This window comes from Lipotes vexillifer, unplaced genomic scaffold (genome assembly GCF_000442215.2).
Source record: "Lipotes vexillifer unplaced genomic scaffold, Lipotes_vexillifer_v1.1 scaffold1489, whole genome shotgun sequence".
Classification (NCBI taxonomy): Eukaryota; Metazoa; Chordata; class Mammalia; order Artiodactyla; family Lipotidae; genus Lipotes; species Lipotes vexillifer.
Genome location: NW_006776475.1, coordinates 705,744 through 729,949, shown reverse-complemented (window position 1 = coordinate 729,949; position 24,206 = coordinate 705,744). Strand labels below are relative to the sequence as shown.

The following is a 24,206-nucleotide window of genomic DNA, read 5'->3' as shown; positions in this document are numbered from 1 at the left end:
GTTCAAGGTGCAGTTGTTATCAGTTTGGGAGAATCTGTGGTATGCCAAAAGCCGTCTACTCTAGCGGGAAAAAAGCCCAGGTTGCTGAACACTGAACCATACTGCTCCCCAGAGCACAAACTCTTAAATCAGACTTTCTGGGTTTAAAACACTGCTCAGCCATTTACCACCTGTGAAACCTTGAGCAAATTAATTAGCTTCTTTATGCCAAATCAATAAGTAGGAATAAAAATAATGTCCACCTCATAGAATAATTTGGAGGAGTATCTGAGCTAATACATGTAAAGCATTTAGTACAGCTCCTGGTATAAGTATTTAGTAAGTATTAAAATACAGAAAGAAACACATAGAGGTCTCACATAATTATATATTAGCATCATATTAAAAAATTAAGAAACAGACTAAAGTGTGACAACATGGATAGACCTAGAGGGCATTATGCTAAGTGAAATAAGTCAGAAATACAAATACCGTATGATCTCACTTACATGTGGAATCTAAAAACAAAACACAAATAGACAAAACATACAAAGAACAAATTGGTGGTTGCCAGAGGGGAGGTGGGTAGAGGGGATGAGTGAAATAGGTGAGGGAGATTAAGGAGTACAAACTACCAGTTATAAAATAAATGTCATGGGGATGTAATGTACAGCATAGGGAATATGGTCAATAATATGTAATCAATCACTGTGATGACATGATAGCTAGACTGGTGATCATAATGTGTAGAAATATCAAATCACTATATTGTACACCTGAAACTTAAATAATATTGTAAGTCAATTATACTTTGAAAAAGAGCCCAAGGTTTATTTTCTTTGATATCCACATACTGAAAAATGTAACCTTACTAAATACTTACTTTAAAACTATGGAAAAGGGCCTGGAAAGATAAGTTGCTAGGGGCTCTGAGGCATCATGCCAGACATGATTTTAACCAAAATTAAGAATACATGATCTACTACGAAGCAAACTTCAAAACTCCAATAAAATATCAACATATCTAAGGAGAATAAAATGCATGGAGAGATTACATGTTCATGGATAGAAAGGCTCAATATTGTTGAGATGTTAGTTCTTCCCAACTTGATCTATAGATTCAATACAATTCCAATCAAAGTCCTAGCATTTTGTGGATATCAACAGACTAAAGTTTATATGAAAATTAAAAGACCCAGAACAACAAGTCAATATTGAAGGAGAAGAACAATGCTGGCGAGGATGTGGAACAACAGGAACTCTCATTCGTTGCTTGTGGGAAGGCATAATGTTACAGCTACTTGGAAGACGGTTTGGGAGCTTCTTTCGAAACTAAACATACTCTTAGCATGTAATCCAGTAATCACGCTCCTTGGTACTTGCTTAAATGAGTTGAAAACTTATGTCTGCAAAAACCTACACATTGATATTTATTGCACCTTTATTCATAATTGCCAAAATTTAGAAGCAACCAAGATGTCTTTCAGTAGGTGAATGGATAAACTGTAGTACATCCAGACCATGGAATATTATTCAGCACTAAAAGGAAATGAGCTATCACATCATGAAAAGACATAGAGGACATTTAAATGCGTACTTCTAAGTGAAAGAAGCCAGTATGAAAAGGCCTTATGGCTCCAAGTATATGACACTATGAAAAAGGAAAAAACTATGGAGACAGTAAAAAGATCGGTGGTCTCCAGGGGTTGGGGTGGGGGCAGAGATGAATAGGCAGAGCATAAAGGATTTTTAGGGCAGTGAAACTATTCTGTATGATATTACAATGGTGGATATATATCATTATATAACCCACAGAATGTGCAATACCAAGAGTGAACCCTAATGTTAGCAATGAACTTTGAGTGATAACAATGTGTCATTGTAGGTTCATCAACTAGTAAATACACCCACTGTAGTGGGTGATGTCAATAGTGGAGGTTGTGGATGAGGCGGTATGGGCAGGTACAGAGGGCATAGCGGAAATCTCTGTCCTTCCTGCTCAATTTTGCTATGAACCTAAAAACTGCTCTAAAAAATAAAGTTTATTAACTTTCAAAAAAAAGAATACATGATCTAATTAAGTATTTCCATGAAGAATGCAATAAAGTGATTGCATCCAAATTTTTAAAGCCTAATCAGAATGGAATCAATAATAGTGGTTGCCTTCTATCTGCTGTAAATAAGGTATAATACCTGCTGCATAGTACAGAAGTAACTAAGGGAGTGATTTTCTTTCCCAGCCCCTTTTAATTCTAGACACTAAGCAAGCTAAGGTTAGAGAAATGCTGTAATCAAATGATCCCACACAGGCATAATGTCCCACAGCCATGTGGTAGAGGGGAATGAACGTGAGCTTTGGAACCACATGCACTTGCATTTAAATTCTGACTCTGCCACTTATACCCTGAGGAAATATTACAACCTTAATGAGCTTCAGTTTCCTTGTTTATAAAATGGAAATATTATCTACCTTGTGATAATTAAAGGTAATATTTGTAAAGTGTGTGACACTTAGAAGGCATTCACTAAATAGTGCTTCTATTATTATTTTGATCTAAAATGGATGTGAGTCTTTTCCTCATTTATTTTAAGAAGGTATATAATTTGATTTTGGTACCAAGATTTAGATTCTAGCTTTGGGTCAAAGCAATCTATTCATCACCAGGTAAAATTAAAGCACATTCACTTTTTTTAAAAATTGGGGTAAATATAAAATTCACCATCCTAACAATTTTTAAGAGTACAGTTCACTAGTGTTAAGTACATTCACATTGTTATGTGATCTCCAGAACTCTTCATCTCGCAAAGCTGACTCTACCCATAAAACCCATTAAACAACTCCCATTCCTCCCTCCCCCAGCCTCTGGCAACCACCATTCTACCTCCGTCTGAATTTTAACTATTCTAGCTAGATACTTCATCTAAGTGGAATCATATGTTTTTGTTTTTGTTTTTTTACTTTTTTTCACTTAGCATAATGTCCTTGAGGTTCATCTATATTGTGGCATGTGTCAGAATTTCTTTTTAATTTTGAATAATTTTCCATTGTGTGGATATACCACACTTTATCCATTCATCTGTCAATGAACATTTAGGTTGCTTTTACCTCTTGGCTGTTGTGAGTAGTGCTGCTATAGACGTGTATAGTTATGTGTCTCTTGGAGATCCTGCTTTCTATTATTTGGGGCATTTACCTGGAAGTGACATTTGATAACTCTGTTTTAAAATTTTGAGGAACCACCATACTGTTTTCCATAATAACTGCATCATATTACATTCTCACCAACAGTGCACAAGGATTCCAATTTCTCCACATCCTGGCCAACACTTATTTTCTGTTTTTTTTTTGTTAGTAGCCATCCTAAATGGGTGTGAGGTGGTATCTCATTGTGGTTTTGATTTGCATTCCTCTAATGATTAGTGAGCACTTTTTCATGTGCTTGTTGGCTATTTGGGAAAATGTCAGTTCAAGTCCTTCACCCATTTTTTTAATAGGTTTTTTGTTGTTGAGTTGTTCTTTATATAGTGTAAATATTAACCCCCTATTAAAAAATTATTGCAAATATTTTCTCCCATTCTTAAGATTGCCTTTTCATTGTTGATTTCTTGAGAATAAATATAAGTACTGTTTGTGACTTTTTCTTCTATGCCCTGAAAGCAGGTGATGGTAATATATCTTATCTGGAATGTAGTAGGTGCTTAGTTATTTTTTAAACTAGTTGTGGGGTAAGGGAATTGCCTTAAAGCAATCTTGTCCAAATGCCCTCCTAGGGCAGGAATCCTTCACAGTTTTCCAACACATTCATACCCCAGCGATGGACGCTTACTACTTCGCGGGTCCATATATTTCAATACTGTTGTAAAGACTTTTTGGAAGCTCATTTCTTTAACAGCTCCTCTTGGCTTATTTAACTGATTAAAAAATGTTTTATCATGAAAGTTTTCAAATGTATACAACAAATATATACCTCTTTACTAGAGGACAATATTATGCTACCCCGTACTGACTACCCAAACCCAACAGTTAAGATTTTGCCACACTTGCTTAACTGTATCTCCCTTTTTCCTGAAGTCATTTAACCCACATTATAGCCACATTACCATTATCATACGTCACAATATTAATAGAAATTCTATCATCAAATATGCAATTTTTTAAAAACTTTTTTATTTATTTATTTTTGGCTGCATCGGGTCTTCGTTGCTGCGTGCAGGCTTTCTCTAGCTGAGGTGAGTGGGGCCTACTTGTCATTGCGGTGCACGGGCTTCTCATTGTGGTGGCTTCTCTTGTTGCAGAGCACAGGCTCTAGGCATATGGGCTTCAGTAGTTGTGGCGCACGGGCTTAGTTGCTCCGCGGCTTGTGGAATCTTCCCAGACCAGGGCTCGAACCCGTGTCCCCTGCATTGGCAGGCAGATTCTTAACCACTGCACCACCAAGGAAGCCCAAATATGCAATTTAGAATTAAATTTCCCTGGATGTCTCTGAAATATCTTTTTATCGTTTATTTGCTCAAATCAGGGTCAAGACAAGGTCCACACTTGACAGTGGGTTGCTAATTTTTAATTTTAAAAGCAATACATGCTCATTGTTAAAAAAAATTCAAATGATTTAGAAAGTAATAAAGTGAAAAGTAGAATTCCCTCTCTCCCCATCACCCACTTTCTAAACCACACTGTTAACTTTCTTGCATAACCTAGAAAATTTTAATGCACATATAAGCATGTCTCTCCATAAATGGGATAATACCATATATATGTTCTATAATTTTTTTCATAATAAAAATCAGTACATCAAGATCTATCTTCACTGGCTACAAGGTAACCTCCCATATGTATGTGGCAAAATTTAAACCCTTGCTGATAGGCACATATAGGTTGTTTTCAACCTATATGGGCCATTTTGCTACAGTAAAGGTCACTTTGCATATATCTCTGCCCGCTTGTTCAAGTATTGCTGAGGGATAAATTTCTAGAAATGGAATTGCCGGGTGAAAGTATGGGCAAGACTTTTATTTGGATACATATTCATCAAAAGTGAAAAATTCCATTTTCCCCACACCCTCACCAAATCTGATAGTGAAAAAAGTGGGTCCTGACTACCTTTCAGAGTTCCTCTGCCCAGCAGTTTTCTTTAATTTTTTTAAATTTAATTTTTATTTTATATTGGAGTATCATTGATTTCACAGAAGTTTTCAATGACTGTTCATTCAAATTAAAAAGTCCCGTTTGAAATAGTTAATGCTAGCAAAGTTGCAATCTAAAAAATTTTCAAGTACACACCAGCAGAGAACTAAAAATATCCAGAAAATTAAAGTTTCTTAAAAGCTCCCTTGCCTTTCAAATAAGGGAGGCTAACTTCTGCATTACCTCTCACTTGTGTGGGCCTGGCCTAAACAAATCCCTCAAAGGAACTTCGTTGAAAAGTTTCTCTAGGTAGAGAATAACAGCATATAGGGGGAAAAATTAAAATTTGATAGCTATCAGATTTTCTCTGGATCTGCCCTGTCTTATATAGAAGCCACTAAACATATGTGGCTATTAAGCACTTAAAATGTGGCTAATGCAACTGTATTTCTAATTTTATTTCATTTTAATTAATCATAAAAATACTAGAAAATATTTAAGATGCTTGCACAACTTGAATGTGTGACTATATTTTTCCACAGTAAATTTTATGAAATCTAAATACAAATTGTATGTCTGATAAAAATCTAGAATCTGAACTGGCATGTATTTTAAGTGTAAAATACACACCAGATTTTGGAGACTTAGTATGAAAAAAAGTCCATAATTTTTATATTGATTACATATTAAAATAGGTTTTGATATGTTAAATAAATTATTAAAATTAATTTTACTGGGGTATTTTTAGAGAAGCTATCAGAAAATTTTAACTTATGTATATGGCTCATATTATATTTCTATGAGGGAGTGGTGCTCTAGATCAGGATAACTAACTACATTTTTCTAGGGAGAAGATTTATAGCATTCCCCCAAGAATGTGAAGTCCCATGGAAGGGAAGAATCACCATACTATAGATAGAACTATAGATATCCTCTATAGCTCCTTCTGGAGGCTGCCTTCAGAACACCTTAAAAATAAAGCATTTTACCAAATCACTGTTACTGGCCCATGAAAGGGAGGTTTCCAGCAGCCATCTCTTCTGATATTCATCCACAAGCCAACAAGCTTGGAGTAGGCCTAGATGTGCTGATACTGAAAATCTTAGCTTCCCAACAGGGTTTAGTGTTCCAGAGGAAAGTTATAACCGAAGAAATGCAGCAGGAGGATTAATATCTCCATCTTCTGCCTCTCTCCCCACAATAAAAAAAAGTCTTTATTATGGGACAAAAGTCCTGAAAGGCTGTGAAACTGTTGCATGGCTAATTAAAAATTAAAAGTAACTAAAAACTTCTGACCCAAGAAGGTCATGAGAATAGCACAAAAACTTCCTTACAACTAAGGAAATTAAAAGGTTTGTTTCCTTTTGAATAATAAAGTACTCCTTGTTAATCATTTCTTGAAGTTAGTTAAGTGATGGGTATATAACTGATAAAGAAGTAGGAGAGCAGTTTTCATTTGTTTTCTCTTGATGCATCATTTCTGTGTTTCTCTCAGAAAGCTGAACATCATTACATTCTTATCTCTCTTTCACATATTACATATCAGTTCCCAGACTTACTAGACCATAGATTCATAACTGTGGAAGAGAGATCAGGAGGGAGACTGCCAATGTCAGGACAGGGCAGAATTAGGAGAGATTTTAAAAGCATATTCAAAACTATCATTGCTCTGATATAGCCATGACAGTCAGTACATTTTGAAATTTCAAAGAATATTAAAGGATGCATGTTTTGATTCTCAAAAGGGAGCACACGTTAAAACAAGTTTGAGGATCTCTGCCCTAAATCCACATTGCTTCACACTAGAGCAACAAATGTAGTACAAAATGTCAGCTCACACCTGAGCAAGTCAAAATGCTAGGAATTCTTTGCACTGGAGGAGGTAATACTGACTAACATGCCCTGCGTGATAGTCCACTGGGTTCTTTAATCAGAGTAAGCTTAGACTTTAAATTTGACATATGCAAAGTAGAAGCTTTCCTACCTACCTAAAGCATGCCTACACTTATCACCAAAAGTAGGTACACTTGAAAAGTAATCCCAGCATTTCAACTGATCTTATAAGGCAGAAAAAAGTTCTTAGGTCAGTCTCTTTACAGCCACTTTTCAACCACAAGGAAGGCAACAGCCATAACCATTTTTTTACAAAATAAGTAGAAGGCCAGATTATTAAAAATCTTCAGTCATGACTTCACCACCAGTCTCAGTAATTTCTGGGCCCATGGAAGCAGCAGAGTTGAGGATTAGGGACAAGGTGGAAATTTCCTTAACCTGTTGGCAGCAGTCACCACGTAGAAGTGTTTCTTAAGGTAAGGAGAGAAAAAAAGGAGGGAAAAAGGCGTATTTTTAGATCAATTACTTTAAGAAGAAACAATAAAAGGACTTGCTTAAGTTTAGCCACTTGGGTTTGTTTAAAATTGATAACTAAACGGGAAAAGAAGATTCTAGCACAATTATAGTAAAACAGTCACATGACTTTCAGGGGCATGTTTAGAGCAAGTTTGAAGTGAGAAAATATGTTATCCTACCCTTTTCATGTGAAAAATGGAGCACCCTAGAATGGTATTTTTCAAACTGTAACTCACAACCTACCAGTGGGTCATGAAATCAAATTGGTGGGGCATGACTAACAACTTTTTTTTAATGAAACTAATATCATAGAATAGAAAATATCAGAGTGCATCACAATGTGTGGAGCAAATGTCGCAGTATTTTTGTTTCACATGTGTGCGAGTATACGTGTACTTGTATACTGGCTCTCTGGGTAAAGCATTTTGATTTTGTTTTTTATTGAAGATCTAAGCCAATATCAAAATGTTGGAAAGTCACTTCCCTGGAGGACAATTGATTTTAAGATACATTTTATGCCCATGGTTACAAAGAGTTCTGTTGTAAACAAAATTATAAAGCTTTTAAAGCCTAATAGGGCTTTCCTAGGCCCTTTTTCTAAAATGTGGAGGAATCATTCTCAAGCTACAGACAGTTAGTTCTGAGCACTGCACTGCGATGTTCATTGAGAACACATGCTCAAACTTCATTCTGTCACTTCAAGTGTTCACATAAGTATGAATTAAAAGCTATTTTTATGCCAGTCACTTTTGGTCTGTGGCATTTTTTAATCAAGGTAACAGGTTTTTTTGTTTGTTTGTTTTTTGTTTTTTTGCAGTACGCGGGCCTCTCACTGTTGCGGCCTCTCCCGTTGCGAAGGTAACAGGTTTTTGACGTGAGACTTTTTTCTGCCTAAGTAATCTATTTAGAATCAAAACGTAAGTAAAAACTTAGTACACTTCTTTCAAAGGACATTTTAAGAAAACAAATGCTGCTTTTACTAAAAGAAAAACAGATACCTTCCATTTCCTCTGAGCCATGTATTTCTGCAGCAATAGTTGGGATTTGAGACGAACTTTCGATTTAGAAGCTTTGGGAGGCAAGTTATTCAACCACTCATGTTTCAGGCACTGTGTGGCACTCATTCTGCAGCTGTGAAATCAAACAGCAAGTGAGACTTTTAGCTGGGGTTGCATTTTTCTGGCTATCCAAAATCTGTTTAATTGGTAGGAAGCTGAGTCAGTGGAACAGATTAATCATATAGGCAGATTCATGCCACGTGCTAAAAAAAGACCTCCTACTACCGAAAATTCCCATCCTTAAAAGTGCAAGAATGTCGTCAGCAAAATGTTCCCTGCCCTCTATTGAGGGTATGTGTCCTAGTGATTAATCACCACCTCCCAGAGAGAGCTGGGGAATCAAGGCAGGACAGTAGGAGGGCCAGCTGTGCCTGGAATTGCTCTTAAGAAGTAAAAGAGCATGAGCCTTGAAAGAAGCTCATCTTTCTTCACAGAGAATAATGTCAACTTGTTCATCTGAATTAGAAATATATTTCCTCTCACATAACTTTTCACAATAAGGAAGAAACAAAACAGTGAAGGCCAGGGAACGAGAGCTGTCTCAGAGCCCAGATCTTGGGCCCCACCACTTGTAGTTATTCCCATATGTCTGAGTATCGGAAAACTCAGTGGCCCAACCCATAACCTTGATATAGCTACTGAAAACGAAGTAGGTCTTCATCACCAAGAAATAAGGTTTTCTGTCTTTTATTCTGGGGAATAACAACTGCATGTCTCAACTTTTTTTCAACATTAGCCTTTGAAAAGCAATAACTTGGAAATAGGCCTAATTTGTAAATATGGTCCTTTCTAAAACTTGTCTAGATTTTATGCTCCTAGTTGCTTGTTTCTTAACTGACTTCCTTTGTCCCTTTCCCTGCTACCTTTTCTTTTTTCCCCAAAGAAGTAGCAGACTAAGAAATACTGAACAGAATCGGTCTACAGGGAGAAAGGACCATTCGCTTCAGCAGCCCTGCCCAACACCAGCCTGATTTCCACAGTACCCAAATGGATGGTCACCATCAGGATGGATCATGGGTGACAAGCTATAAAGGGTACCTCTTCTCTTTGACCAGCAACCGGGAGACAAAGTCCTTGGCCTCCTCTGACAGCCCTTCAAAAGTGTCAGCATCAAAATCCCAACTACAGTTCACAATGAAATTCATGGTCTCTGCATCTGTTTCCCCTAGAAATGGCGACATACCACTGAGCCTACAGAGGAGAGAAAGGAATGTCAGTATGTGGAAGCTATACCTGCCAACACACATCGACAATATAGAGAAGACTCTTACAAGGTCAAGCAGAACTAACCAGAACCAAGAGAGTTCAAAAGAAAAGCACCCCCATTGCCTCTCCACAGGAGAAGTCCAGTGCGCTCAATAAAGTGGAAGCACTGAAAAATTGATGACAGGAAGAGTAGTATAAGTCCCCTATCATGCTCACCGCATTCCCCCTTACCCTGAAGTAAAGAGTAAATTGGGATCCAACCTAATATGCCCATTTATCAGGTACATTTGACTGAATATTAAGATAGCTTGGCATGTCTCTGAGACTACCCAGGCCTCAGGGACCAAAGGAAAACTGGCTTTATTAGGCTCCTCTAGAGGAGGGCAGAGAGATGAGACAACTTCACTGGCTGGCCTTGGGCCACAATCTTCCCCAACCTGGTGTAGCACACACACAAAGTGTGGGGAAACAGTTAAACTGTAATAATAAGACTGCGAGCAAAGCTTGATTTTGCTGGGCCTCTGATGAAATAGCTGAGGGATGTCCACAGTTGGAGAGAGAGGAGGACATTTAGTCTGTGCACAGATCTCCTCTCAGCCCATCCTAACTCTGCTTCCTCAGCCCACAGAAAACAGGGAGTGCAGAGCAGAAGGACAAAGTTAGAACATGCAGGAGCTGTGCCCTGCCCTGCCCTCCCCTCTCCTTACCGTTTCAATGCACTCCAGCCCCACTTGCACCATAGCACCTGCATTTCTTTGCCAGAGGGCTTTCTCTCCAGTGGAAGCTGATTTATCCACCCAGAAGTTTCAGGGAATTAATAACTCTAGGACCAGCCCACTAGCAACTACTGATTAGAGTCGGTGTATTAATACCCCAACTCCCTCCCCCACTAGCTGGCCTAGCTCTGAGTGGGTGTCCCACAGTGGGCCCCAGTTCCCTGCAGGATTAAACTCCAGGTGCCCACAGTGGTTACTGACTCCACCACACACACTTTACTGGCTGCCTTCCTTCCCCATTTCACTTCCCCACTTCTCTGTTGGTTTTTCTTAGGGATGCCTCCCCAATAAACTCCTTGCCCTCAAATTCTTGCTGCTTCTAAGGATACCCAAACTAAGACAAATGGCCCCCATTCCCAGTGGGGTGTCAGGCCCCTGGGCACTCACAGCATGTAGGTTATGACTCCCACACTCCACATGTCCGTTGGGAACGAGACAAACTCGTAATTGACGACTTCTGGGGCCAGGAACTCGGGAGTGCCAAAGTTCACCTTCAGCTTCTCCCGAGGCTTGTACCTGGGGAGGAGGGGTGCAGAGGACAATGGGAGTGAGCCCCGAGAGAAGTTGTGGATGCCTGGCTAATTCCTGGGGGGGCGCTAAACACTCCCCAACCCTTGCTGTCAGCCATGTTTTCTGGACATCGCATCCCACCACATGTGGTTTACTGGGAAATCATCACACACCCAGGCCCTAAATGCAGACTTTCCTAAGTCACCGTGGAGAATAAGAAAACCACAGTCCTCCTCCTCCTCCAGGTATTTACAATCTGAAAAAGAGGGAAGATCAATATATCTTAATCAAAAAGAGGGAAGATCAATATATCTTATGTGACTGGCCTGCAGTCACACGGATGAGCACAAACAACCTGTGTAGAAGCTGTGTGGGGAGGACTGCTCTATTGTGCATCATAGTTAAAGGGAAGACAATAGGAGTTATAGAAAGAGGCAAAATGCTCAACATCACTGATCATCAGTGAAATGCAAATCAAAACCACAATGAGACATTACCTCACACCATCAGAAAAAAATAGAAAATTGCAAGTGTTGGCTAGGATGTGAAGAAATTAGAACCTTGTCAGTAGGAATGTAAAAGGGAGCAGCTGCTATGGAAAACAGTATGGCAGTTCTTCAAAAAAATTTTTTTTTTTTTTTTCTTGCGTTATGCGGGCCTCTCACTGTTGTGGCCTCTCCCATTTGCGGAGCACAGGCTCCGGACGCGCAGGCTCAGCGGCCATGGCTCACGGGCCCAGCCGCTCCGCGGCATGTGGGATCCTCCCGAAACGGGGCACGAACCCGCGTCTCCTGCATCGGCAGGCGGACTCTCAAGCACTGCGCCACCAGGGAAGCCCCAAAAAAATTTTTTAAAGAACTACCATACGATCCAGGAATCCTACTTCTGATGCTTCATATTTCATGCTTGTTTTTTTTTTTTTTTTTTCTTGCATTATGCGGGCCTCTCACTGTTGTGGCCTCTCCCATTTGCGGAGCACAGGCTCCGGACGCGCAGGCTCAGCGGCCATGGCTCACGGGCCCAGCCGCTCCGCGGCATGTGGGATCCTCCCGAAACGGGGCACGAACCCGCGTCTCCTGCATCGGCAGGCGGACTCTCAAGCACTGCGCCACCAGGGAAGCCCCAAAAAAATTTTTTAAAGAACTACCATACGATCCAGGAATCCTACTTCTGGGTATATATCCAAAAGAATTAAAAGCAGAGTCTTGAAGAGATATTTATACACCCATGTTCATAGCAGCATTATTCAGAATAGCCAAAAGGTGGAAGCAACCCAAGTGTCCATCAGCAGATGAATGGATAAACAAAATGTGGTATATACATACAATATGATATTATTCAACCTTAAAAAGAAAGGAAATTCTGACACATGTAATATGGATGAACTTCGAAGACATTACAATAAGTGAAATAAGCCAGTCACAAAAAAGCAAATACTGTATGATTCCACTTATATGAGGTTCCCAGTGTAGTCAATTCAGAGACAGAGGGTAGGATGCTGGTTTCCAGGGTCTGAAGGCAGGAGGAAAATGAGGGGTAGTTATTTACTGGGTACAGAGTTTCAGTTTTGCAAGGTAAAAAAAGCTCTGGAGATTGGTTGCACAACAATACGAACATATCTAAAGACTACTGTAACTAATCTTGAAAATTTCTAACATGGTAAATTTTATGTTATGTGTATTTTATAAAATTACAAAAAGAAAAAGAACTAGAAAAAGTATTCTGGACATGAAGTTGAAGGAAGCCTAGGAAGAGAATTGATGGCTGTATGGGGAAGGGGTTGGAGAAAGTTGGTTTTTAGAATCAATCTTGAAAAAGAAGAAAACTTCTAGCTGAAATTTAATGGGCAGCAAAAAAGATGTCCTTCAGTTGGAGAATGGATAATATAAAGTATGGTACATCTAGAAAATGGAATACTATTCAACACTTAAAAAAATAAAAAAGAGATTCACAGAAAGATAGACAAGATGAAGAGGCAGAGGGCTATCTACCAGATGAAGGAACAAGATAAAACCCCAGAAAAACAACTCAATGAAGTGGACATAGGCAATCTTCCAGAAAAAGAATTCAGAATAATGATAGTGAAGATGATCCAGGACCTCAGAAAAAGAATGAAGGCAGAGATCGAGAAGATGCAAGATATGTTTAATAAAGATCTAGAAGAATTAAAGAACAAACAAACAGAGATGAACAATACAATAACTGAAATGAAAACTACACTAGAAGGAATCAATAGCAGAATAACTGAGGCAGAAGAACGGATAAGTGACCTGGAAGACAGAATGGTGGAATTCACTGCTGCAGAACAGAAAAAAGAAAAAAGAATGAAAACAAATTAAAATAGCCTAAGAGACCTCTGGAACAACATTAAATGCAACAACAATCGCATTATAGGGGTCCCAGAAGGAGAAGAGAGAGAGAAAGGACCCGAGAAAATATTTGAAGAGATTATAGTCAAAAACTTCCCTAGAGGACTCTTTCCAAGATGGCGGAGGAGTAAGACGCAGAGATCACCTTCCTCCCCACAGATACACCAGAAATACATCTACACGTGGAGCAACTCCTACAGAACACCTACTGAACGCTGGCAGGAGACCTCAGACCTCCCAAAAGGCAAGAAACTCCCCACGTACCTGGGTAGGGCAAGAGAAAAAAGAATAAACAGAGACAAAAGGATAAGGACGGTCGGGCCTCAGGCTGGGGCAACGTCACGCCGACTTCTGCCGCCGCAGGACCGCTCCGCACTCCGTGCCCCTCCCTGCCCCCGGCCTGAGAGCGCCAGAGCCCCCGAGTCAGCGGCTCCTTTAACGCCGTCCTGTCTGAGCAAAAAGCAGACGCCCTCCAGCGACCTACACGCAGAGGCAGGGCCAAGTCGAAAGCTGAGCCCCTGTGAGCTGTGAGAACAAAGAAGAAAAAGGGAAATCTCTCCCAGCAGCCTCAGAAACAGCGGATTAAAGCTACACAATCAATTTGATGTACCCTGCCTCTGTGGAATACATGAATAGACAGCGAATCATCCCAAATTGAGGAGGCGGACTTCTAGAGCAAGATCTATGATTTTTTCCCCTTTTCCTCTTTTTGTGAATGTGTATGTGTATGCTTCTGTGTGAGATCTTGTCTGTATAGGTTTGCTTCCACCATTTGTCCCAGCGTTCTATCCGACCATTTTTTTTTTTAATTTTTTTCTTAATAATTAATTTTAATTTAAAGAACTCTGTTATACTTTACCTTCTTTCTATCTTTCCTTCCTTCCTTCCCTTTTTGAGACAACGAATCGTCCCAAATTGAGGAGGTGGACTTGGAGAGCAAGTTTTATGATTTTTTCCACTTTACCTCTTTTTGTGAGGGTATATGTGTATGCTTCTATGTAAGATTTTGTCTCTATAACTTTGCTTCCACCATTTGTCCTAAGGTTCTATCCTTCCCTTTTTTTTTTCCTCTAAATAATTATTTTTTTAATTCAATAACTTTATTATACTTTATTTTATTTTACTGTATCTTCTTTCTTTCTGTATTTTTTCCTTCCTTCCCTCATTCCTTCCTTCCTTCCCTCCTCCCTCCCTCCCTCCTTTCTTTCCTTCTTGCCTTCTTCCTTTCTTTTCTTCTTTCTTTCTTTCTTCCTTCCCTCCTTCCTTCCTTCCCTCCTCTCTTTCTTTCTTTCTTTCTTTCTTTCCTATTTCCTCCTACTTATACTAATTCTCTCTACTTTCTCTCCCTTTTATTCTGAGCCGAGTGGATGAAAGGCTCTTGCTGCTCCAGCCAGGAGTCAGGACTCTGCCTCTGAGGTGGGAGAGCCAACTTCAGAACACTCGTCAAGAAGAGACCTCCCAGCCCCACATAATATCAAACGGCGAAAATCTCCCAGAGATCTCCATCTCAACACCAGCACCCAGCTTCGCTCAACGACCAGCAAGCTACAGTGCTGGACAACCTATGCCAACCATATAGCAAAACAGGAACACAACCCCACCCACTAGCAGAGAGGCTGCCTAAAATCATAATAAGTCCACAGACACCCCAAAACACACCACCAGACGTGGACCTGCCCACTAGAGAGACAAGATCTAGCCTCATACACCACAACACAGCCACTAGTCCCCTCCACCAGGAAGCCTACACAACGCACTGAACCAACCTTAGCCACTGGAGACAGACATCAAAAACAACGGGAGCTACGAACTTGCAGCCTGCAAAAAGGTGAACCCAATCACAGTAAGATAAGCAAAATGAGAAGACAGAAAAACACACAGCAGATGAAGGAGCAGGATAAAAACCCACCAGACCTAACAAATGAAGAGGAAATAGGCAGTCTACCTGAAAAAGAGTTCAGAATAATGATAGTAAAGATGATCCAAAATCTTGGAAATAGAATGGACAAAATGCAAGAAGCAGTTAACAAGGACCTAGAAGAAATAAAGATGAAACAGACAATGATGAACAACACAATAAATGAAATGAAAAATACTCTAGATGGGATCAATAGCAGAATAAATGAGGCAGAAGAACGGATAAGTGACCTGGAAGATAAAATAGTGGAAATAACTACTGCAGAGCAGAATAAAGAAAAAAGAATGAAAAGAACTGAGGACAGTCTCAGAGACCTCTGGGACAACATTAAACGCACCAACATTCGAATTATAGGGGTTCCAGAAGAAGAAGAGAAAAAGAAAGGGACTGAGAAAATATTTGAAGAGATTATAGTTGAAAACTTCCCTAATATGGGAAAGGAAATCGTTAATCAAGTCCAGGAAGCACAGAGAGTCCCATACAGGATAAATTCAAGGAGAAATACGCCAAGACACATATTAATCAAACTGTCAAAAACTAAATACAAAGAAAGCATATTAAAAGCAGCAAGGGAAAAACAACAAATAACACACAAGGGAATCCCCATAAGGTTAACAGCTGATCTCTCAGCAGAAACTCTACAAGCCAGAAGGGAGTGGCAGGACATACTGAAAGTGATGAAGGAGAAAAACCTGCAACCAAGATTACTCTACCCAGCAAGGATCTCATTCAGATTTGATGGAGAAATTAAAACCTTTACAGACAAGCAAAAGCTGAGAGAGTTCAGCACCACCAAACCAGCTTTACAACAAATGCTAAAGGAACTTCTCTAGACAAAAACACAAGAGAAGGAAAAGTCCTATAATAACGAACCCAAAACAATTTAGAAAATGGGAATAGGAACATACATATCGATAATTACCTTAAATGTAAATGGACTAAATGCTCCCACCAAAAGACACAGATTGGCTGAATGGATACAAAAACAAGACCCATATATATGCTGTCTACAAGAGACCCACTTCAGACCTAGAGACACATACAGACTGAAAGTAAGGGGATGGAAAAAGATATTCCATGCAAATGGAAACCAAAAGAAAGCTGGAGTAGCAATTCTCATATCAGACAAAATAGACTTTAAAATAAGGACTATCAGAAGAGACAAAGAAGGACACTACATAATGATTAAGGGATCGATCCAAGAAGAAGATATAACAATTGTAAATATTTATGCACCCAACATAGGAGCACCTCAATACATAAGGCAAAAACTAGCAGCCATAAAAGGGGAAATCGACAGTAACACATTCATAGTAGGGGACTTCAACACCCCACTTTCACCAATGGACAGATCATCCAAAATGAAAATAAATAAGGAAACACAAGCTTTAAATGATACATTAAACAGGATGGACTTAATTGATATTTATAGGACACTCCATCCAAAAACAACAGAATACACATTTTTCTCAAGTGCTCATGGAACATTCTCCAGGATAGATCATATCTTGGGTCACAAATCAAGCCTTGGTAAATTTAAGAAAATTGAAATTATATCAAGTATCTTTTCCGACCACAACGCCATGAGATTAGATATCAATTATAGGAAAAGAGCAGTAAAAAATACAAACACATGGAGGCTAAACAATACACTACTTAGTAACGAAGTGATCACTGAAGAAATCAAAGAGGAAATTAAAAAATACCTAGAAACAAATGACAATGGAGATACAACGACCCAAAACCTATGGGATGCAGCAAAAGCAGTTCTAAGAGGGAAGTTTATAGCAATACAAGCCCACCTTAAGAAGCAGGAAACATCTCGAATAAACAACCTAACCTTGCACCTCAAGCAATTAGAGAAAGAAGAACAAAAAAACCCCAGAGTTAGCAGAAGGAAAGAAATCATAAAAATCAGATCAGAAATAAATGAAAAAGAAATGAAGGAAACAATAGCAAAGATCAATAAAACTAAAAGCTGGTTCTTTGAGAAGATTAACAAAATTGATAAACCATTAGCCAGACTCATCAAGAAAATAAGGGAGAAGACTCAAATCAATAGAATCAGAAATGAAAAAGGAGAAGTAACAACTGACACTGCAGAAATACAAAAAATCATGAGGGATTACTACAAGCAACTCTATGCCAATAAAATGGACAATCTGGAAGAAATGGACAAATTCTTAGAAATGCACAAACTGCCAAGACTGAATCAGGAAGAAATAGAAAATATGAACAGACCAATCACAAACACTGAAATTGAAACTGTGATTAAAAATCTTCCAACAAACAAAAGCCCAGGACCAGATGGCTTCACAGGCGAATTCTATCAAACATTTAGAGAAGAGCTAACACCTATTCTTCTCAAACTCTTCCAAAATATAGCAGAGGGAGGAACACTCCCAAACTCATTCTACGAGGCCACCATCACCTTGATACCAAAACCAGACAAGGATGTCACAAAGAAAGAAAACTACAGGCCAATATCACTGATGAACATAGATGCAAAAATCCTCAACAAAATACTAGCAAACAGAATCCAACAGCACATTAAAAGGATCATACACCATGATCAAGTGGGGTTTATTCCAGGAATGCAAGGATTCTTCAATATACGCAAATCTATCAATGTGATTAACCATATTAACAAATTGAAGGAGAAAAACCATATGATCATCTCAATAGATGCAGAGAAAGCTTTTGACAAAATTCAACACCCATTTATGATAAAAACCCTGCAGAAAGTAGGTGTAGAGGGAACTTTCCTCAATATAATAAAGGCCGTATATGACAAGCCCACAGCCAACATCATCCTCAATGGCGAAAAACTGAAAGCATTTCCACTAAGGTCAGGAACAAGACAAGGTTGCCCACTCTCACCACTCTTATTCAACATAGTTTTGGAAGTTTTAGCCACAGCAATCAGAGAAGAAAAGGAAATAAAAGGAATCCAAATCGGAAAAGAAGAAGTAAAGCTGTCACTGTTTGCAGATGACATGATACTATACATAGAGAATCCTAAAGATGCTACCAGAAAACTACTAGAGCTAATCAATGAATTTGGTAAAGTAGCAGGATACAAAATTAATGCACAGAAATCTCTGGCATTCCTATATACTAATGATGAAAAATCTGAAAGTGAAATCAAGAAAACACTCCCATTTACCATTGCAACAAAAAGAATAAAATATCTAGGAATAAACCTACCTAAGGAGACAAAAGACCTGTATGCAGAAAATTATAAGACACTGATGAAAGAAATTAAAGATGATACAAACAGATGGAGAGATATACCATGTTCTTGGATTGGAAGAATCAACATTGTGAAAATGACTCTACTTCCCAAAGCAATCTATAGATTCAATGCAATCCCTATCAAACTACCACTGGCATTTTTCACAGAACTAGAACAAAAAATTTCACAATTTGTATGGAAACACAAAAGACCCCGAATAGCCAAAGCAATCTTGAGAACAAAAAATGGAGCTGGAGGAATCAGGCTGCCTGACTTCAGACTATACTACAAAGCTACAGTAATCAAGACAGTATGGTACTGGCACAAAAACAGAAAGATAGATCAATGGAATAGGATAGAAAGCCCAGAGATAAACCCATGCACATATGGTCACCTTATCTTTGATAAAGGTGGCAGGAATATACAGTGGAGAAAGGACAGCCTCTTCAATAAGTGGTGCTGGGAAAATTGGATAGGTACATGTAAAAGTATGAGATTAGATCACTCCCTAACACCATACACAAAAATAAGCTCAAAATGGATTAAAGACCTAAATGTAAGGCCAGAAACTATCAAACTCTTAGAGGAAAACATAGGCAGAACACTCTATGACATAAATCACAGCAAGATCCTTCTTGACCCATCTCCTAGAGTAATGGAGATAAAAACAAAAATAAACAAATGGGACCTAATGAAACTTCAAAGCTTTTGCACAGCAAAGGAAACCATAAACAAGACCAAAAGACAGCCCTCAGAATGGGAGAAAATATTTGCAAATGAATCAACTGACAAAGGATTAATCTCTAAAATTTACAGGCAGCTCATGCAGCTCAATAACAAAAAAATAAACAACCCAATCCAAAAATGGGCAGAAGACCTAAATAGACATTTCTCCAAAGAAGATATACAGACTGCCAACAAACACATGAAAGAATGCTCAACATCATTAATCATTAGAGAAATGCAAATCAAAACTACAATGAGATATCATCTCACACCAGTCAGAATGGCCATCATCAAAAAATCTAGAAACAATAAATGCTGGAGAGGGTGTGGAGAAAAGGGAACACTCTTGCACTGCTGGTGGGAATGTGAATTGGTTCAGCCACTATGGAGAACAGTATGGAGGTTCCTTAAAAAACTACAAATAGAACTACCATATGACCCAGCAATCCCACTACTAGGTATATACCCTGAGGAAACCAGAATTCAGAAAGAGTCATGTACCAAAATGTTCATTGCAGCTCTATTTACAATAGCCCGGAGATGGAAACAACCTAAGTGCCCGCCGTCGGATGAATGGATAAAGAAGATGTGGCACATATATACAATGGAATATTACTCAGCCATAAAAAGAAACGAAATTGAGCTATTTGTAATGAGGTGGATAGATCTAGAGTCTGTCATACGGAGTGAAGTAAGTCAGAAAGAGAAGGACAAATACCGTATGCTAACACATATATATGGAATTTAAGAAAAAAAAATGTTATGAAGAACCTAGGGGTAAAACAGGAATAAAGACAGAGACCTACTGGAGAACAGACTTGAGGATATGGGGAGGGGGAAGGGTGAGGTGTGTTAGGGCAAGAGAGAGACATGGACATATATATACTAACAAACGTAAGGTAGATAGCCAGTGGGAAGCAGCCGCATGGCACAGGGAAACCGGCTCGGTTCTTTGTGGCTGTCTGGAGGGGTGGGATAGGGAGGGTGGGAGGGAGGGAGACAAAGAGGGAAGAGATATGGGAACATATATATATGTATAACTGACTCACTCTGTTATAAAGCAGAAACTAACACACCATTGTAAAGCAATTATACCCCAATAAAGATGTTAAAAAAAAAAAAACAAAAAAAACTTCCCTAACATGGGAAAGGAAATAGCCACCCAAGACCAGGAAGCTCAGAGAGTCCCATACAGGATAAACCCAAGGAGAAACAGGTCGAGACACATAGTAATCAAATTGGCAAAAATTAAAGACAAACAAAAATTATTGAAAGCAGCAAGGGAAAAACAACAACATACAAGGGAACTCCCATAAGGTTAACAACTGATTTCTCAGCAGAAACTCTACAAGCCAGAAGGGAGTGGCATGATATACTTAAAATGATGAAAGGGAAGAACCTACTCTACCCAGCAAGGATCTCATTCAGATCTGATGGAGAGATCAAAAGCTTTACAGACAAGCAAAAGCTAAGAGAATTCAGCACCACGAAACCAGCTCTACAGAAAATGCCAAAGGAACTTCTCTAAGAGGGAAACACAAGAGAAGAAAAGGACCTACAAAAACAAACCCAAAACAATTAAGAAAATGGTAATAGGAACATACATATCAATAATTACCTTAACTGTGAATGGATTAAATGTTCCAACCAAAAGACACAGACTGGCTGAATGGATACAATAATAAGACCCATATATATGCTGTCTACAAGAGACCCACTTCAGACCTAGGAACACATACAGACTGAAAGTGAGGGGATGGAAAAAGATATTCCATGCAAATGGAAATCAAAAGAAATCTGGAGTAGCAATAGTCATCAGATAAACTAGACTTTAAAATAAAGAATGTTACAAGAGACAAGGAAGGACACTACATAATGATCAAGGGATCAATCCAAGAAGAAGATATAACAATTATAAATATACATGCACCCAACATAGGAGCACCTCAATACGTAAGGCAGTTGCTAACAGCTATAAAAGAGGAAATCAACAGTAACACAATAATAGTGGGCGACTTTAACACCTTATTTACACCAGTGGACAGATCATCCAAACAGAAAATGAATAGGAAACACAAGCTTTAAATGCCATAATAGACCAGATAGATTTAATTGATATTTATAGGACATTCCATCCAAAAACAGCAGATTACACATTTTTCTCAAGTGTACATGGAACATTAACCAGGATATATCACATCCTGGGTCACAAATCAAGCCTCAGTAAATTCAAGAAAACTGAAATCATATCAAGCATGTTTTCTGACCACAACGCTATGAGATTAGAAATCAATTACAGGGAAAACAATGTGAAAAACACAAACACATGGAGGCTAAACAATACATTACTAAATAACCAAGAGATCACTGAAGAAATCAAAGAGGAAATAAAAAATACCTAGAGACAAATGACAATGAAAACATGATCCAAACCTATGGGATGCAGCAAAAGCAATTCTAAGAGGGAAGTTTATAGCTATACAAGCCTACCTCAAGAAACAAGAAAAATCTCAAATAAACAATCTAATGTTACACCTACTTGTTACACCTAAACTAGAGAAAGAACAAACAAAACTCAAAGTTAGCAGAAGGAAGGAAATCATAAAGATTAGAGCAGAAATAAATGAAATAGAAACAAAGAAAACAATAGCAAAGATCAATAAAACTAAAAGATGGTTCTTTGAGAAGATAAACAAAATTGATAAACCATTAGCCAGACTCATCAAGAAAAAGAGGGAGGGGGCTCAAATCAATAAAATTAGAAATGAAAAAGGAGAAGTTACAACAGACACCGCCAAAATACAAAGCATCCTAAGGGACTACTACAAGCAACTCTATGCCAATAAAATGGACAATCTGGAAGAAATGGACAAATTCTTAGAAAGGTATAACCTTCTGAGACAGAACCAGGAAGCAACTGAAAATATGAACAGACCAATCACAAGTAATGAAATTGAAACTGTGATTAAAGATCTTCCAACAAACAAAACTCCAGGACCAGATGGCTTCACAGGTGAATTCTATCAAACATTTAGAGAAGAGCTAACACCCATCCTTCTCAAACTCTTCCAAAAAATTGCAGTGGAAAGAACACTCCCAAACTCATTCTATGAGGCCACCATCACCCTGATACCAAAACCAGACAAAGATACTGCAAAAAAAGAAACTTACAGACCAATATCACTGATGAATATAGATGCAAAATTCCTCAACAAAATACTAGCAAACAGAATCCAAAAACACATTAAAAGGATCATACACCATGATCAAGTGGGATTTATGCCAGAGATGCAAGGATTCTTCAATATACACAAATCAATCAATGTGATACACCATATTAACAAATTGAAGAATAAAAACCATATGATCATCTCAGTAGATGCAGCAATAGCTTTTGACAATATTTAACACCCATTTATGATAAAAACTCTCCAGAAAGTGGGCATAGAGGGAACTTACTTCAACATAATAAAGGCCATATATGACAAACCCACAGCAAACATCATTCTCAATGGTGAAAAACTGAAAACATTTCCTCTAAGATCAGGAACAAGACAAGGATGTCCACTCTCACCCCTATTATTCCACATAGTTTTGGAAGTCCTGGGCACAGCAATCAGAGAAGAAAAAGAAATAAAAAGACTACAGACTGGAAAAAAAGAAGTAAAACTGTCACTGTTTGCAGATGACATGATACTATACATAGAGAATCCTAAAGATACTACCAGGAAACTACTAGAGCTAATCAATGAATTTCATAAAGTTGCAGGGTAGAAAATTAATGCACATAAATCTCTTGCATTCCTATACACTAATGATGAAAAATCTGAAAGAGAAATTAAGGAAACACTCCCATTTACCACTGCAACAAAAAGAATAGAATACCTAGGAATAAACCTACCTAAGGAGACAAAAGACCTGCATGTAGACAACTATAAGACACTGATGAAAAAACTTAGAGATGATACAAACAAATGGAGAGATATACCATGTTCTTGGATTAGATGAATCAATACTATGAAAATTACTATACTACCCAAATCAATCAACAGATTCAATGCAATCCCTATCAACTTACCAATGGCATTTTTATACAGAACTAGAGCAAAATATCTTAAAATTTGTATGGAGGCACTTCTTGGATTAGATGAATCAATACTATGAAAATTACTATACTACCCAAATCAATCAACAGATTCAATGCAATCCCTATCAACTTACCAATGGCATTTTTATACAGAACTAGAGCAAAATATCTTAAAATTTGTATGGAGGCACAAAAGACCCCAAATAGCCAAAGCAGTCTTGCGGGAAAAAAATGGAGCTGGGGGAATCAGGCTCCCTAACTTCAGACTATACTACAAAGCTACAGTAATCAAGACAATATGGTACTGGCACAAAAACAGAAATTATAGATCAATGGAACAAGATAGAAAGCCCAGAGATAAACCCACGCACCTATGGTCAACTAATCTATGACAAAGGAGGCAAGGATATACAATGGAGAAAAGACAGTCTCTTCAATAACTGGTGCTGGGAAAACTGGACAGCTACATGTAGAAGAATGAAATTAGAACACTCCCTAACACCATACACAAAAATAAACTCAAAATGGGTTAGAGACCTAAATGTAAGACCGGGCACTATAAAACTCTTAGAGGAAAACATAGGAAAAACACTCTGACATAAATCACAGCAAGATCTTTTTTTTCCACCTCCTACAATAACGGAAATAAAAACAAAAATAAACAAATGGGACCTAATGAAACTTAAAAGCATTTGCACAGCAAAGGAAACCATAAATAAGACAAAAAGACAACCCTCAGAATGGAAGAAAATATTTGCAAATGAATCATCGGACAAAGGATTAATCTCCAAAATATATAAACAGCTCATGCAGCTCAATATTAAAAAAACAAACAGGGCTTCCCTGGTGGCACAGTGGTTGAGAGTCC

General features: G+C 38.4%; 1 protein-coding gene across 1 annotated transcript in view; it reads right to left on the bottom strand.

Annotated features, from left to right (window-relative positions):
* Positions 1–7,347: 7,347 nt before the first annotated feature.
* MYLK3 (myosin light chain kinase 3) overlaps positions 7,348–24,206 on the bottom strand; it is a 51,342-nt gene continuing 34,483 nt past the window's right edge. Inside the window, exons 10-13 of the mRNA XM_007450387.1 lie at positions 10,881–11,009; positions 9,550–9,702; positions 8,452–8,584; positions 7,348–7,407 (exon numbers count right to left, since the gene is read on the bottom strand). Coding sequence (XP_007450449.1) covers positions 7,348–7,407; positions 8,452–8,584; positions 9,550–9,702; positions 10,881–11,009 — 475 coding nt within the window. The remainder of the gene's footprint in view (positions 7,408–8,451; positions 8,585–9,549; positions 9,703–10,880; positions 11,010–24,206) is intronic.